This window comes from Mirounga leonina, unplaced genomic scaffold, assembly GCF_011800145.1.
Source record: "Mirounga leonina isolate KUSES-001 unplaced genomic scaffold, KU_Mleo_1.0 Mir_53, whole genome shotgun sequence".
Taxonomy (NCBI): domain Eukaryota; kingdom Metazoa; phylum Chordata; class Mammalia; order Carnivora; family Phocidae; genus Mirounga; species Mirounga leonina.
In genome coordinates, this window is record NW_023270807.1 from 85,930,939 (window position 1) to 85,947,792 (window position 16,854).

The 16,854-nt window shown below is 39.7% G+C and overlaps 1 protein-coding gene across 12 annotated transcripts in view; it reads left to right on the forward strand.

Moving 5' to 3' along the window:
• The window catches only part of EYA4 (EYA transcriptional coactivator and phosphatase 4), a 264,919-nt gene that overhangs the window by 232,366 nt on the left and 15,699 nt on the right, over positions 1-16,854 (forward strand). For all 12 annotated transcript variants that reach the window (XM_034990685.1, XM_034990687.1, XM_034990686.1 and 9 more), the window contains one exon: positions 12,713-12,802. In XM_034990685.1, the coding sequence (XP_034846576.1) occupies positions 12,713-12,802 (90 nt within the window). The remainder of the gene's footprint in view (positions 1-12,712; positions 12,803-16,854) is intronic.

The window sequence follows — 16,854 nt, forward strand, 5'->3', positions numbered from 1 at the left end:
CACACCTTCATCCTTTTGTGGTGGTTTTGACTGTTAGAAATAGTAAGATCATTTGAACCCAAAGTGATAAATAAGGAGTGTGGTCAAAATGTCATTATATATATGTGTGTGTATGTACATTTTTTTTCTTTTTGGCAAAAATAACATAAAGTTGCACCCCTCCCAGTACTGAGCATAGACTTCCCTTTGGGATAAGGAGGGGAGCCAGTAAAAAGGTGGGGGGGTGAACCATAAAAAAACCCTGAATAACAAGGCACCTTTCTTGAGTGACTCACACTGGTTCCAAGAGCAATTGTAATCGCAAAGTTCTCATGCTTTCCTCAGCAGTGGCGCATCACCGAAAGAAACCTGTCACTTCCCCAGATGGCCACCTGGACATGCAGCATCAATTTCACATACAAGTTCCATTCCCTTAAAGTATTGTCAGACAGCTTTGTTGGAATACAAAAGAGACGTTTTCAATGCTTAAAATTGCAGAGCTTATCGAAAGAGGGGGGCAAAGTGAAGGGCAGGAGGGAACTAATGTTATTTAGTTGCAACAGTTGTAAGAGAGAGGATTTTCTCCCCATCTCTAAATGAGGAAACATACTCAGGGAATAAAACATGTGCAGAGTCATCCAGCTAGTCAGTGGCAGAGATGAGTCATGGGGCCCTGGACTATTTGCTCCCAAAACCCATCTCATTTCTGCTACAGCACATCACACACCATAGACCTTCAATGTGCCATGAACGCAATATGTGACATATCCTAAAAAGAGTAAAGACAATCAGTGAGGAACCGCGTAGGCAGTTATGGGAGTTCTCTTTAGGTTGAAATAATTTGAACGATCTTCTCTCAGACGATTGGGATACTTTTCCATCAAGAGGCAAAAGTTAAGAAATGTTTAGTGAAATGGATTGTGGCAGACAGATATCACTGCCTCATGGCAGTATAGCATGGGAAAAGAATCAGGGGCACTGTTGAAAGTTTGGGGAAGATAAATTTGCATTTATAGAACACCTACTGTGTGGTGGATGGAGCCTGTGTTCAGCATTTCACAAGCACTAGGGATGATGGTTAAGGGCAAGGACCTTTGAGTTAGATAAACTTCACTTTGAAAACCCAGCGCTGATGCTTGCAGCTCTGTGACCTCAGGCAAAGTCCTTCATCACTCGGCCTCAATTTCTGTAAAATGGGAATAGTACTACCTATAGTGAATAAGAATGAAAGAGAGAACATGTTTGAAAGGCTTCGCAGAACAGTTGGCAGGAATCAACATTCAAAAAACCTGTTATTGGTCACTTTCACAAATGTTATCCCACTTGATTCTCTTAATTACTCTGCTGTAACTTGTTGTGATCCAAGTTTAATGGATGCAGAAACCCAGGGTTTTGAGGGGCTAAGAAACATGACCAAGTTCACAAAATGCTAAATGCTGGTACATTTGGTAAGTCTCATAACAAGTCCTTGTACTTTATATGATTCTAACAGGCGGGGAGCCTGTTGGAATTCACCACATTGAATAATGTTTCACTTGGCGCAATTTAAGGAAATTAAAGTAAAAATTTGTTTAGGCTCTATTTTTTTCTAATCAGAATGAAAACACCCTTCTTGAAGTCCATGATAAACACTTAGATGACCTTATTTATTGAATTATTATTTACATTTTTCTAAAAGTCATTTGATCGTTGACATGTTCCCTAATGTCCGAAAGGAAGTTGGCATTGTCTTCTCGCCAGTAAGACATTACTATCTTGGCATATTGGGAAGTAGCTAAAGAAGGGATGTTATGTCAGGACCATCTTTTGAAGCTGGAGACCACACACAGCTCAGAGGTCATTCAGAGGGGACCAAGAGGGCATTGGGCAGCTTCCGCTTGCCCACAAACCACAGGTAAAAATGGTGAAACTAGAGCGCTGTAGACAGATTATATTCATCTAGCAAATATTTACTTAATGCAAGACAGACCAGCTTCCTACTCTCATGGAGCTTACAAGCAAACAAAATCAGAGCCGATAGCCAGAACCCCCGTGAAGACAATGAAACTGTGTCATGTAGAGCATCACTGGGGTCTGACCATGGAGGTGACATTGATCCTGAGACCTGGATTTCAAGAAGGAGCTAGCTGTGTTGATGTGGGGGGAAGGGGAGAGCGTGGAGGAGTGTTCTGGGCAGAGGGCACAGGAGGGCCCTGGAACAGGAACAGTCTGCCAGCGTTCCAGGAATATAAAGGAGTAGTGTGGCTGGAAGGTTGTAAACAAGGGAGACAATAACACAGGGTAAGAACAGAGTGGTGAGCAGGGGGCCGCATCAGCTAGGGTATCTCCTGTAAGGCATTTGGGGTTTATTCTAGGTGCAGTGTGTTGGAGGGTTTTTGGCTGAGAGAGGACATGATGGTTTATAATTGGCTGCTCTGTGGAGACTCGCAGGCTACTATGCAGTAAATAAGAAATGGTAGTGATTTAGACTGGAACAGTGTTTCTTGAGCTTCCATGTGAGTCACTATGACCCAAGGGGCTTGTTAAACACAGGTGGCTGCGTCCCACCCCCAGAGTTTTGGATTCTGTAGGTCTGGGTGGGACCTGAGATTTTGCATTCGGAATAAACCCCCAATAAAGCCGATAAACCATGCTTTAAGAACCACTAGAATAGGGTATTTCCCCAACATTTTTTCTTGAAAAAGTGAGTTCTGTGACATGTTAATTGGTAGTCTTTGTGGAAAGGCCCATGGCCACAAAGACGTAGTGACTACTTGCATTTTATGGCCATCCAGTGCACATTATCATGTTAGAGGTCTTGAGATGTTTCACAGTTGAGAATCCTTTGTAACCGTGTTTAATTCCTCAGTTCCCTAGTGTCTTCAGTAATGACCTTGAGGACTGCCTGAAGTGAGGTCATTCTGGTGACTAGTTGACAATTCAGAAGGACTTTGCTTTGCTAATAACAAAAGTGACCAGGGCCATTCTATCTGGAGAGGAAAGAACGACCCTTATACTACTTAAAGGTTGTGTCAGCTTGCGATTGTTAATGTCTTCAGTCCTTTTCGTTTGTTGGATGAATCTTGTTTCCACAACATGCATTTTTAGAGCACAACATTTTTGTATAACATAGTGATTTTTCAGTTTTTTCCTTCTCACCGGAGAATCCTTTGTGCACATTTACTGCGTCACACTGAGCATCTTTATATAAAACATCTGAGGGCAGACCTGCTCTAAGTGAAATGGAGATGTTGAGGGACTGGAGATGTCACACTTCCCTCATGGAGCCAATCCCTTCCCATTGTTCTCAGTCACCCCAAAAGAGTTTCCTGAGTCCTGGATGCTGCTCAGAACACAGTCTTTAAGGCAGTAATCCAGCTGAAGGAGCACCAAGCTAGAAGTTAGAAGGAAGTCCTGTGCCTAGATGTGCCTGAGGCGAGTCATTTAACCTCTGAGCCTGTCTCATCTGAAAATGATTATAATCTGTTTCCTTCCTGGGGTTACTTGATGGATTAAATGAGGTAATGTAAATGTATAAAAGTAGCACTTAGCTCTGAAAACTATCATCCACATCCCAGGCCAGAGAAACTTATAAAAATACACACTATTTCCCCCAAATGAGAAATGACTGTTGGCAGTTATTTCTGGGCACACAGAAGGTCAGTGGTTGTATGAAGTGGTATCATAGTGGCCTGACATATAGTGAGCTGGGAGCTGGAAATGTAAGTGCCAGAGATACAAAATCATGTCCTGACAGAACCACGCCTACTTACCTGTCTAATTATCTTTCTTTCTCTCACCAAGAAAAAAAATAAGCACCATTTTGAATTCTTGCTATGGGCCTGACATTTTGCCCAGGGTCCTGTTAAATGCATTATCTCCATAACTTTCGTCACTGCCCTGTGTGGTTGGTAGTTTCTCACACAACTCATAAGTGGTATGGCCAGTCAGAACCCACATATCTTTGATATGTTCTTAATCTCTACATTCTTTTGGTCTGTTTTTTTTTCCCCCACCACCTATAAAAATAAAATACATGGAACATAATAATTTAGGAATGCCCTTTCACTTATAAATAGCCCTGTGTAACTAACTTTTGCATTTTAACTTAAAAAAGAAACTTCTGGAAAATCCTAGTTCCACTTACAAGTAAATGAAATTGTGAATTTTCCAAGGATCTTCCTAAAAACTTAGCTCTTTGGGACTCTGTTCTGTTGTCAACACAGCATGTTCTCTTCCCAAACAGAAGAGCTCCTGGATATTTACCATAATGGCAAGTGAGCTGTGTGGGTGTTTGAGCCCCGCTGCTGATGAAGCTGATGATGGGCTTTACAGCAGAGCACCTGTGGGCACGTACAGTTTTCAGCCTTGTAAAACTCCGGAATAGGAGTTTGTAATTTAGCAGGACACAGATGAGGAATCATCTCATCCGTCATCTGTTAGAGTTTGTGAAGATTATTCCTATTCCCTGATTATGTGTATGTGTTATTTTACTTGGTAAGTTGTAGTAATTCCTCTTTTTTGAAGGAGGGATGAAAGGAGCTAAATAAATTGTGCTTTAGGGATTTGATTCATTTTGGAGCATTAATGTGTCATGTACTGTGAAGCCATGATTCTCTAAAGTTATTCCACAGTATGGGTGAGGAAGCAAAGGAAATAGCCCAAGTCAGGGAAGAAGACTGAAGGAAAAGTGAACAGTTGGTTAGTTACCTTGTACTGAGAAATTGAGATTCAAGCTCCCCAAACTACTTGCTCATTGTAAACAACATCTTATAGAAGAGCAGCGCTGGGGAAATAAGATGTCCATCAACATAAACCAGTTGATTACTTTTATATTAAAAGTGCACACACACTTATATAGAAAGATTTCTGAAATGGCACCAGCTAGATTTTAAATTTTGAGATAGCTATGAAGATAAGTACTGACTTAGGTGCATGCCAACTAAGAAAAAGCAACATGGTTTAAAAGGAAGTGATTAGAATTAGTTAAGTGTTGGAACCATGGATTAGAGGCCACCCTAATGGCAACGTTAACACCAGGGCAGGTCACCTCCCCTCTGGGCATAATGGCTAGAGCATCCTGGCTTTGAAGGGAGAATGGACCTGAGTTTAAATTCTAGCTCTACCTCCTACTGCACATGTGACCTTGGTAGTTTATTTAAACTTTGTGAGCCTCAGTTACCTTCTATATAAAAAAGGAAGGATGATAAAATTAATCATGTGATTAAGAGGGTTAAATGAGCTAATGCATTAAAATTCGGCCCATTGCCTACCACAGAATAAACATTCAGTAAGTGTAACCTACTTTATATGGTCTCAAGGAAATCTGAACATTGGGAAACTGAATTTTGGGAAAACTGGATATTTCCTAAAGAAATTTGCATATATTTATATCTGTTGTTTTGTCTCATAATGTAAGATACTCAGCTCATTGTAGGGAAGTAGACGGTGACAAGATAGTATGTGGTACATACAAGTGAGTGAGTGCAGAATTCTCAAGCCTCACAAAGGTTATGGTGTGCTACATGATTGTTCATAATATGTGTTCTTGTGTGCACATATGTGTATGTGAATGGTATGTACATAATTACAGTGCGTATGTATGTACAAGTAAAGCCAAAGTCAAAAACAGTGACATTTCTCAAACTCTGTCATAGAGACTCCTCTTGCAGAGCTCTGTGTTCCTTTTCTGTTGAGTATGTGTTCCTTTCAGAGAAATTTTTTTTTTTTCTATTGGATTGAATGGCTCTAGGTGATACCATAAATAGCCAAACATCATGCTCACTTTTACTGAAGCCCAGCCTTACCAAGTTATTGCTGGGAGTAGAAGAGAAAAGGGAAAGATCTTGAAGGGACATCACATTTATTAGCTTGAAATGAATATACCAGAAAGGTGAGTGGTAATTCGTTTCTTAAAAACACGAACTTCTAGAGATGACTTCTTTAACCTCCCTTGAAATTTCAGTCCATTTATGACCTCAGTTTATAAACTTGCTCAATCTCCCATCTTGAGGAGGTGGGCAGGGCAGATTTGATTATTACTGTCCCTTAAGTTTCCTTAAATCATCAACTTCCATTTTCTAGGTTAATGTCTCACCTCTCTTTTCTACACCCTTCCTCTCAGTACCACTCACCTCCCTGCCCCTCCCCCGCCCCCACCAAGTCCCATGGCCACCCCAGTTGGGTGTGTTCAGTCATCTCTGCCCCTCCTCTCCTCTCTCAGTCCTGGGCTTTCCAGCTCATCCTCCCATGGCTATTCTCACCAACCTGACTGTTTCCTTCTCACCCAGTTGCAATGCTATAGTATAAACATAATGCTATTTTGTTTTTTATATTTAAAAATATATATATATGGCATATGATGGGCTAGAAGGGCCAAAAAATAATAAAAATTCAACAAGTCTCATGGATCCAGAGTCTCCACACTAGCAGGAATGTAGCATAGCAAATGCAAGTATAGTGTATTACTACTGCTATAATTCCCCTTGAAGTATATGTATTCCATCATTAGTTTATTGGAATCTCTTTTGATTGAAACGCAAGTTGGTAGTGGTAAGTTGAATAACACCTCCATCAGTGTTTCTGATTACTTAATATTAACTACTGTTCAATTGCAAATATGTTGCTTACATCGAATGCTTAAATTTTGGATGAATACTCTTAATCCTGAGCAAAAATTAGCTAGTTTTCCACATTTACCAGCTCCCCAGCAGGTATCTGGCTATATGACTAAGAAAAGAGCCACTGTGGGTCATTTGGTTGCTGAAGTTAAGTCCACAGGTAGTCTTTATGGAGATGAAGGTGAAGCAATGCACTCTTACTCATAACTTTAAATTATTAGTAGGGAATCCTAGTTCCTAAGAAATTCTACTGAACTAGCATTCTACTCAGTGATCAGACTGACTCAAGTCTTAGAGTCCTTCGGAAGCAACCCAGAGGCTTACCTCTTGGGAAACCAGAAGCCCATACCAGCTCTGGTCTTCCCTACTGTCCCAGAACTTCATGAGAGCTCTTAACTAGTACTTTTTAAATATCAACATGCATATGAATCACTTGACGATCTCATTAAACTGCATATTCTGCTTGGGTAGATCTGGGGTAGGGTCTGCAATTTGGTCTTTCTTACAAGCTCCCAGCTGATGTCAAGGGTGCTGGTCTGTGAACCACACTTTGAGTAGCGAGGTGCTAATCTGTTGATTTTGTCTTATTTGTACGTTGGAATCACTGGAGAGCTTTGAAATTACCGATGCATAGCTCCCACCTCAGAGAATCTGATGTCGTTGGTGTGGGGTGTGGGGTAAGCAGTGGGATTTTTAAACACTCTCCAGGTGTTTCTCATGTGTGGTCAAGTTTGATGGGCTCTGCATTAGACATCATCACCTCAGCCCTGGATGTCCGTGTAGCCCCACTTTCCCATAAAGCCTCACTGTGCTTATCCTGCTCTTTAGGCATCAGACTCACGTTGCAGAAAAACCTGCCCGACTCTCTCCCTGTATCTTAGCAGCTGGTTGTGTCCACAAATCTCCAATGGGCCCAGCACTCTTGAGTTAATTAACTCTTTCAGCTGACTATTTCAAACCTCCTCTCCCCTCAGACCTTCACAGCTCTTCTCAATTCTGCACAAAACTCCTCCTCACTGGAGGAAAAAAACAACAAAACAAAACAAACAAACAAACAAACAAAAAAACTGAAAAGTTGGAAAAAAATTGCTTCATCTTCACACCGTAACCATATTCTCTGCCTTCTCTTTGCACCTCCATTCATGTCCTTGATCTAGGCCCTTGTACTTACCCAGTAAATTGACTCTGGAAATGACCTTTTTCATGCCTGAGTCCCCAGTTCCTCACTCTTCTGGATTATTCTTTATGCCATATTTCATGTTGTAATGGTCCCATCACCAGAAAAGCCTCTGGAGCCCATTTTCAGTTGCTGCTCTCGTTCTCTGCCTGTCCCTTCAAGTCTGAGGAATGACCTGCTTGCCAAATTCCTGGTTTATCTTGCTGTGTGTCTGAACCAGTTGAGCACTCCGCTCCGCTTCCCTTCTCTGACTGGGGTCACGGTGCCTCACACCACTCCACGCATGCAGACTCCCTCTTGCCTCTACATGTGCTCGCTGCCCCCTCTTCTCTGCATGGCTAGTTCCCTTACTGTGTTCAGGTTCTTAACCTCAAGTGTCACCTCCTGAGAAAGGCCTTCCCTGAACTGTGTTTAAATGAGCCATCACCACCCATCCCCATAGCCTTCTGTATCTGCTGACTCTGATTTTTTTCACCACCTGACATAGTATATATTTACATGGATTTTGTCCCATATTTATCAGGTAGTCATCCAGTAATAGTATTAACCCCATAAGGGCAGGAACTTTGTTTATTTGATTCTCTGCTCTCTGCCCAGAATTTGAACACGTCTGACACATCGCTGACATTCAGTGAACACACGCTAACAGAGTGGGTGCTCCTGAGACCCTTCTCCAGTTCCCCCTGAGAACCCTGAAGCCCTCTGCCTGTCCATCATAGAGAAACATGTCAGTTGTAAAATTGCCCTTCTGATTCATGACTGAGTTTCTCTTCATCCCGTCACTGATGAGAGAAGAGTTCACAGACTCTCGCAAACCCGTTAGCTCTTCCTACCCTAGTTCACAGTGCCGCTGTCTGCCTTCATCCGTAATGAATGTGCACATCATCCGCCGCTGAGCCCACAAGTCGACAAATGTGCTTCCCGTCCCAAAGGAGTAACTGCTCCAAGCGCTTTAGTTCTTTTTGAAAAAAGAAAAAAGTTCCTTATTTCTTTAAAAATACATAATTGCTGCCTCTCCTGAGATATTTTTACATTGTGTCTCTAGAGGAGGAATTCCAGCTGATGGCCCAGTGCAGGGCAGAGGCCCATAGACAGACAGTCTGGCTCCAATTTATGTTCTGTGCTAACATGGCTAATAGGCGTTAGTATTTTGATATAGAGAAGTGCCGTACTTGATCCTGACTTGGTTAAAAACTGGTGACATCTGGCTGAGAGTCACACATTTAAGGGCCAAGAGTTGTTCATTTTCTTCATCCTCCCTCCCTCCGTCGTTCCCTCCCTCCTTCTCTCTCTCTTCGTCTCTCTCTCCCTCTCTCTCTCCCCCCCCCTCTTAAAATGTCTTGGGAATAGTTTAAGTATTTTAATAGAGCAGTACACAGAGTAAATTGGCAGAAGTTCAGTTTGCACCATGTTAAACTCTGCTGTAGACACTTGGAACGTACTGGAACGGTTATATATGTATAATATGTATCAGAGCTTCCACAAAACGCTGTTGGTGCCCTTATTATCCTGCTCCCCACCCCCCCATCCAAGTTTTCACCGTCACTTCATTTCAGACCCTAAACTCAACACGCACTACAGTTAAACTTAAAAAAGGCAGTAACTCTTGATTCATAAGGTGCCCATAATTCTACAAACATCTCATGAAAATGAGCAAACATCTCTGTATAAAATTTGGGTTCAATCCAGAAGTATGTTTAACTCTCAAACGCCTGATAAAACCATGGGGTTGCAGGCTCTGGTAGCTCTCGCAGGAGTCCGGCCGAGCAGAGGGTGCCCACCATTACACATCCTCACTAAGACCACCTCCCCCAGCTTGCTGATCATCTTTCTTGGTTTCTTACATCTGTGGGTTCTTTAGCTAGAAAAATGTGGTATTGTAATCCGCTTAGATTTAGCTGTCCCAGTGACTTAGTAAGCTGGGGGGAAAAAAACTCGATACTTGAAAGTAAGCCCTCACTAAACATTCTCTTAGAAACAAGATCACCACTTCTTACAGACATGGTTTTCCTTGGCTTGTGGCATGACCGTCCCTAGCCCATCTGTGCCAAGCCTTTGGCATGGCTGACGCACCACCTCCTTTTCAACAGGCCTTGTTCTCTGGAAACCTCAGTAAAATACAGCTAGTTCACACTCCAGCAAACCTCAAACTTTCCCAGTTAACAAATGATATTTTGCCAAAATGCTTACTAAATCCTGGCTCTGAGTAGAATGTGATGTGGGATCACCATAGCCTGAAAAACCAAGGAACGACCCCTTCTAGTGCCGTGGGGCTGCATTCCCGTGGAGTGCTCAGATACAGTTTTCATCATTACCGTACGCTATGCTTACTTGTTAGAGAATTCATGTTGTTGTTTTTTTTAATTGTATTTGCATGCTTATCAGATGCACAAAATGCATTCTTCATGGATTTGCCTATCATGGGTCGCATAGAGTTATGGACTTCAGAAGCGTGGAATCAATGAAAGTAACAATCAAAGAGGAACAGTATGTTTTCTCCCAGCCTCATAAATCTGATCTATAAATGCAAAGAATGTGAGACATAAATATAAGAAATTCAGTAATTTTATTTAAGACTTTAAAAAGAAAAAATTGGCGCATCATAGGAGAAGAATTCAACCAACCAAGTCTCCAGAAGGAAAACCTTTTAAATAGGACGTTTCTGAATCCCCATCTGAAATATATATCTTTAGGGCAGTAATCATCAGAAACATAACGGAGTAGTGTAGAGCTCGGTTTTATTGTCTTGCATCAGTGAACATTCCTCAAAAGCAGAGAGCATCACTAATGGAATTATATGTTTTCATGCTATAATTACATTTGATTTTTCCTGATATTTCTATAGACTTTTTGTTCATGGTCCCATGACTACACAGAATATTTACAAGTTTTCCATCCTCAGCCTATCCACCCCACTCCAAAAGACAGAGACAGAGACTGGAAATAGGAATTCTTGAACAGGAAAAGACAAATGTAGACTTTGAAACAAAATTATTCAGCCTTCAGGGATTTTCTTTCAACAGCAACAAAAACATGAACACCAACAAAAGAAGTAAGGAAAAAGAAGAATTTCACACTTGAAGATAACAGCAAGAGATCCTTCTGAGACACAAAATAGGCACTCCCTGTTTCTGTTTTTATTCTTGAATATTTGTTGGAGAAAATGGAATTTATCTGGTCTTTGGGTATGTTGCTCAAATGATCCTGTCACTGGAAGACAAATGAATCTAGCAGGCAAGTCTGAGCGACTAGAGGACATGATACCAGGATGCCATCAAGTATGTGAACAGTGAACATCTGTTTTTGAAAAGAGAGTCTCTGACTATGAAATCCACAGAAATCTCTAAGGAAACAATGCAAACAATTAGAGAATTGTGTTGACATCCAACATATCGTTACTGCCCTGTCTTCATCTTCTCCCACATCGAGTCTTCACTTTGCTCAGAACACCTCAGTGACCTCTTTCTTTCTTAGCACTCAATTCCTATTCTCTAAGTTTTAATCACTACGGAATATGAAGCTGACACTCACTTCAAATATGTTTACTCTAGGGTTTCCTCCTCAAAGCATATGGAAGGGAGTATAGGCAGAAAGTTGTTGCCATGTAGGAGTGGGGATGAGGAAGGGCTTCTCCTGCTAAGTGGAATAAGTTCAGGGGTATAAATGAACACAGCTTGGCCTGTTGGGTTGCATATCCTTATCATAAATGGAAGTAAAGTTAACATTAATTTCCCCAAGTTTGAATACATTTTTTTGAAATGCCATTTATTAGAACATTGAAAACACAAGTTTGGTTCTCTCTCCTCAAATCCCTACAATCTGGCTCCTGGCCCAGCCACTCAACCCAAATCACCCTCTAAAGTCTTCCAAAATAACTTCTCAGCCAAAACCAACAGTATCCTTCTAGACTTGTCAGCTTTATTCAAAACCATATTCTTCTCCCTGCTAATATCATTCTGGTCTCAAATTCTGAGGCTTTGTCCCTTCCAGGTTTGCTAGTTTCTCTATCTCCAGAGGCATACCTATTGCAGTCCTCCTTTAGAGATCATTTCACCCACCATCATTTCAAGCACAATGTTTGTGCATGAATTACTTCCCAGCCCCATCCCTAAACTCTCCCTACTTTTCAAAGTCTTACACCTCTGATGCCAGGCTGTCAACTCTGGTTAATCATGGTAAAGTACCAACTTTGGTCTTGGTTCTCAGCTTGTTGCTGCTAGATAATATCTCGGTTTCTGTAGACAAGAATTAAGTCACTTGCCTCCTTACTGAGTCCCTTACGGTCATTAAACTTTTAAACATTATGTATTTTCTACTTAGATTACTTTTACTGGATTAATGTTCCTTTAGTTATCCTCAACCCTACCCTCTTAATCTCTAGTCAGATGCCGGTTAGACCACGCTGTATGCATATTCAGATAAATGTTGCCTGTCGATCAAAGTGCAATTAATAATTGAGTGGTGGTTTTACCGTGTTCCACCAGCTCTTCCTGGCCCACCTTCAGATGATATTTTTCTGCCCCCGTCTTGCAGACACCCAGAAGTCCTCCTTTTCTCCTTTACCTACTTATTATCTGTTATTCTTGAAGGATGGCCTTTCCTCTTCTGTACAAGTCTGCTCCAAAGGACTTTCCATTGAGTACCTATAAACCGGGTCCTGTGAACTAGCTTGCTTCCTACTTCCTCCTCACGAACATATAGATGTATGTGGAAATGTCTTCCAAGTTGTCTTGATGTGTGTATGAATTCCTGTAAATTCACAGATGTATATTGAGTGTGGTTTGGATTATCCTTTGGAAAGGCAGCTTTTTAGATCATTGGGAAATCTTTTGGATCCTAGGTAAAAATCCATACAGTCTACCCACCCCCACAACCCCCAAAAATAGGCACTTAAGATATTCTTAATAGTAAGTGGTTACTGAAATTTTACCTCATTCTATGTGTATTTCCTTTTCAGGATCCCCCCATGGCTGTAACCCTGGGACTCCGAATGGAGGAAATGATTTTTAATCTTGCTGATACACATTTATTTTTTAATGATTTAGAGGTAAGAATTGAAAAAGAAAGGAATAGTCATATCCCAACTATTATAATGCTTAGATGGTTTCTAAATAGGCAGATAACCTCAAGAAATCTGAAAAATACTTAGCTCAAGAGCATAGCAAAGTTTCTGTCAAGGGGAAAAATGTATATACAAATATAAACAAAAGCTAACTTGCGCTAATGAATTCTGCCTATTTACTGGCACCTGTTTAAAACAAAAGTATCTCAGAAGAGGAGAAGCTCTGCTTTGCTGTCCCTCTGGACAACCCATTGGGCACCTTTGGAGTCAACATTAGCTTTTCCAGGTTCCTAACCAGAGTATTATTTAGGTACTAATCACTGGGTACTATTCATGGTGCTGGCATGGGTCATTAAGTTTTGTAGATAATCTGAAGCCTAATTTTAGACAACATTATCATTCCTTATTCCTCTGCATCTGGATAAAACAGTGCTAGAGCTGTTTACATAGCACATCTGATTGGTTGCATTGCATTTTTCTTTTGTTCTCATTTATCTTTTCATTTCCAAGCTCAAAGGGAAAGTAAAAACAATAACAAGTTGAAAGAACTCCCCCTCGCCCAATAGTCTCAAGACCGCTAAATAAGTACTGTAATAAGGTATATAATCTGGGTGCTAATGATCTGAGTTATTAGGCATTCAGATGGTAAAATTTGAAGTAACTGAGTAGCTGAGCACTGAGCAGAAGTACTTCTCAATCAAGTGCAACTGTGGTGAAATATTTTTTAAGTGACATATTTACATTTACTTTTTACCCAGTGGTTTCACAATGAAATAAAAGTATCTATCTATAATCCTATTATAAATGGAGAGGGAGATTATTATTGCTGAAATCCCACCTTGTGCAGAACATTTTATATTGGATTTTCCATTAATTGAATAATACCCTTTGAAATAAATTTGTTTACCACACTATTTTTGTAGAGGAGAAACTGTAGGTCCCACAAGCATAAAAATCATGTCTAAGGTTACCTGCTAGCTAAGTGGTAAAACTGGGATTTGAAACTCTGGAGTCTCTCTGGCTCCAGAGCACATATTTCTGACCCCATACCATGCTGAAATTAACAGAAGGATGTGAGAAAGAAAAGCTAAATTAGTCAGTGTCTTAAATAACTTTTAAAAATTGACAAGGTCTTAAATCCAGTTTCAGCTGCACTTGAGACATAAGAGTAAAAATTCTGTTTTTTAGTATATCCCATAAATGTATGTGCTGGAAATCTGGGTAGTATCATTTTTTTGGTGGTGTTTTCTCTGCAGTGAGTCACTGTTTTTACTGGATAATAAAATTACTGTCTGTTTAAAGAGGTTTTATTTGTTTTCTTTAATGGCCAGTATGAAAGATCAGTATTCCTCGGCAAGTTTTCCAGTTTTAGATAATAAGAAAAAATAATCACCTCTCTAAAACCTGATTTAAATTAATCATGCAACTTATTAGTAGGGTAGTATACAGAATGACTTTATATATACATTATAATAGAAAACACATTTTAATCTTTTTGGAACTTGAATTTTTATATATGGCGATAACTTTTAGGTTGGTTTTTCTCTTGGTTAAGATGGATGAGGCTCATTTTTCTAAAGAAAATTCTAAGATTACTCATCTTTTTAAACCTGTAAAAGACCCAAAAAAAATTTTATGTGATTTTATTCAGGTTTTAGAGTTTTTATTTCATTTCATTAATTATTTTTTACTAGAAATAAATGGGATAAATGACCTTTTAGCTTTTTAGTGGCACATTAGGAGCCAGATGGAGTAAATTTACCACCCAACTTTTCACAGAATAGTAAAGTGAGAAAGCGAGAGTAGCATATGATGAATTTGCAAATACTTTTAGCAAGTTTGACATGAATATTGGGATATCAGAAGCATGTGGTCAGTCATGGTGCTTTAAGAATTTTTATCTTGAATTATGTACTATATAAAATATATTTTCAAAATACCCTACAGGATCTCCGGTAAAAATGATAACTGAGAAAATATTGGTATTGACTTTCTCTTCTGATTATAGCTTTTTAGTTATGTTTTAAAGTGTGCTAAAAATTCCATTTGACTCAAGCACTCCAACTTAGTATCCAATAAAAATACCTTAACCAATGAAATGATTGAGTTACCTGCATGTAAATTGACTGAACTCTCATATGTGCGCACACACAGATGAGGTGCCCAAGGGAACTGAAAGGCTTATTAGTGACTTTAGTGAGATAAACAAGCATGAAAACAAATAAAATCTAAACAGTAGCTTTCAAGGTCATTCAGTGCTGTTACATATATATCTACGATCCTTCTACATCTCATTTTGAAAGTCAACTTGTCTTTCTCCCCATTTTTTATTTCAGTAAACCTCTGGTAAGCAAAGATTGTCATGGGCTGCAGACTGGTGTTAAGCTATTTCTGCTTCTGCTAACAAAGAGGCAGATTCCTCAAGAGAGTAACTCCATCGTTAGCCTTTTTTTTTTTTTTTTTTTTTTTTTGCTTCTGTATTTAATCTCTCAGGGTTCCTTTTCTTAACCCAGAGCTCTAATTTGAGACTCAAATCCTTCAGTAGATACTGTAACATATGTAGTAGCAGCTGCTTTCACATAATTCCTTAAAAGATACAAATTTAAATCCTAATAGACCCTTCGCTGCATCCTGCCCAACTGCAGGGAGGCAAATGCTCACACTACTCCTCCTAATAAGAGAATGCTGTCTGTTGAAATAAAAATGTTATTTCAGTTAGAATAACTTCCAGAAAAGAAGACACTGGGGAGTTCAGGTTCACAAAGGTGAGAGAAGGCTGCTGTGTAGATTATAAGTGATAAAGATCAGTGACAACTTCATGGTCACCGCGCAAGACAAAATTAAGTAATTTAAGATTAATAACAGAATTAGTCCAAATGTTTGAGTCCTTATACTGAAATTTGTTGGAGCCAGGCATTGCACTGTTTTTAGTATTTCAGGTTTTGGTCAAAAATAATTCTTGCAAAATTCCTCTGAGTGAAAACTAATTGAAGAACAATTATTTGGAATTTTCTAAAAATGTAAGTGATTGAAGTTCAGATTTCTTTCACTGGACTGTAATCCTCAGGCAAGAGTCCAGAGTCAACAAGCATAGTTAAATAGGCATGAATTTAAAGAGAAGTTCCATTTGGAAAAATCTCAAACATAACTTCAAATATGGAGCTCATGCTCCAATAAGTTTGATATACTGATGTCCTCAGGAGTAAAAAAATAAATTTAGGGGCAAAGTATACAAATTAATCATGTGAGTTAATACTTGAAATGTCAGAGGAATTTCTCTACAAATTAGGATGAGAAGGTATGAAATCTAGAAATAACTTCTAATTACCAGAGTCATTCGTAAGTATTCCCCCCTCTTTTTTTTTGGATATTTATTTATTTATTGTAGTTTATTATAAAAGAGGGAGATGGAAACTATTTACATAATGAAAGATTTCAAAACTTGAGTGGGATGAACAGCTTCACATGATGCCACTTTGATAGTAATTTACTTCCATCTTCATACTTACCAAGAATGTCACCGTCTCTAATAAGGAATAAGTCTTGTTGTCTAGAACACTCTGTTGCCTCCCCATTCTGGGAGAACTTTATTTCCAGTTTTCATGCTAATGATCAAATCTCTCCAACCTTTCCTTTAGAGCCCAATCCAGTAGCCACTATTGTTGCTTCCCATACTTTTCCCTGAGATTTTTCTGGAAGCATAATGCCTCCTTTGGTTAAAGTTTGGGCTGTACTCCTTTCCACCCATACTTAGCCAAAATGGGGTAAGCGCTTTCCAAGTGCATGTCCCGCCTTTACACTCCTGCAGCCTTGGCTTGTACCCCATTCTCCCCCAACTCCCCTCCACTCTTGATATAAATATCTCTTACAGTCCTTACCACGTAGGATTGCAATTAATATAATTGCAACTTTGTGTTAGAAAATGTAAATGATTGTGGTAATTTTGTCAAGAACTGTCATTTGTCTAGATATCTGGCATTTAGTCAACAAAGAATTGCTGAGCGATTACCGTGTGCCAGATTGTGCCTTAAGCGGCG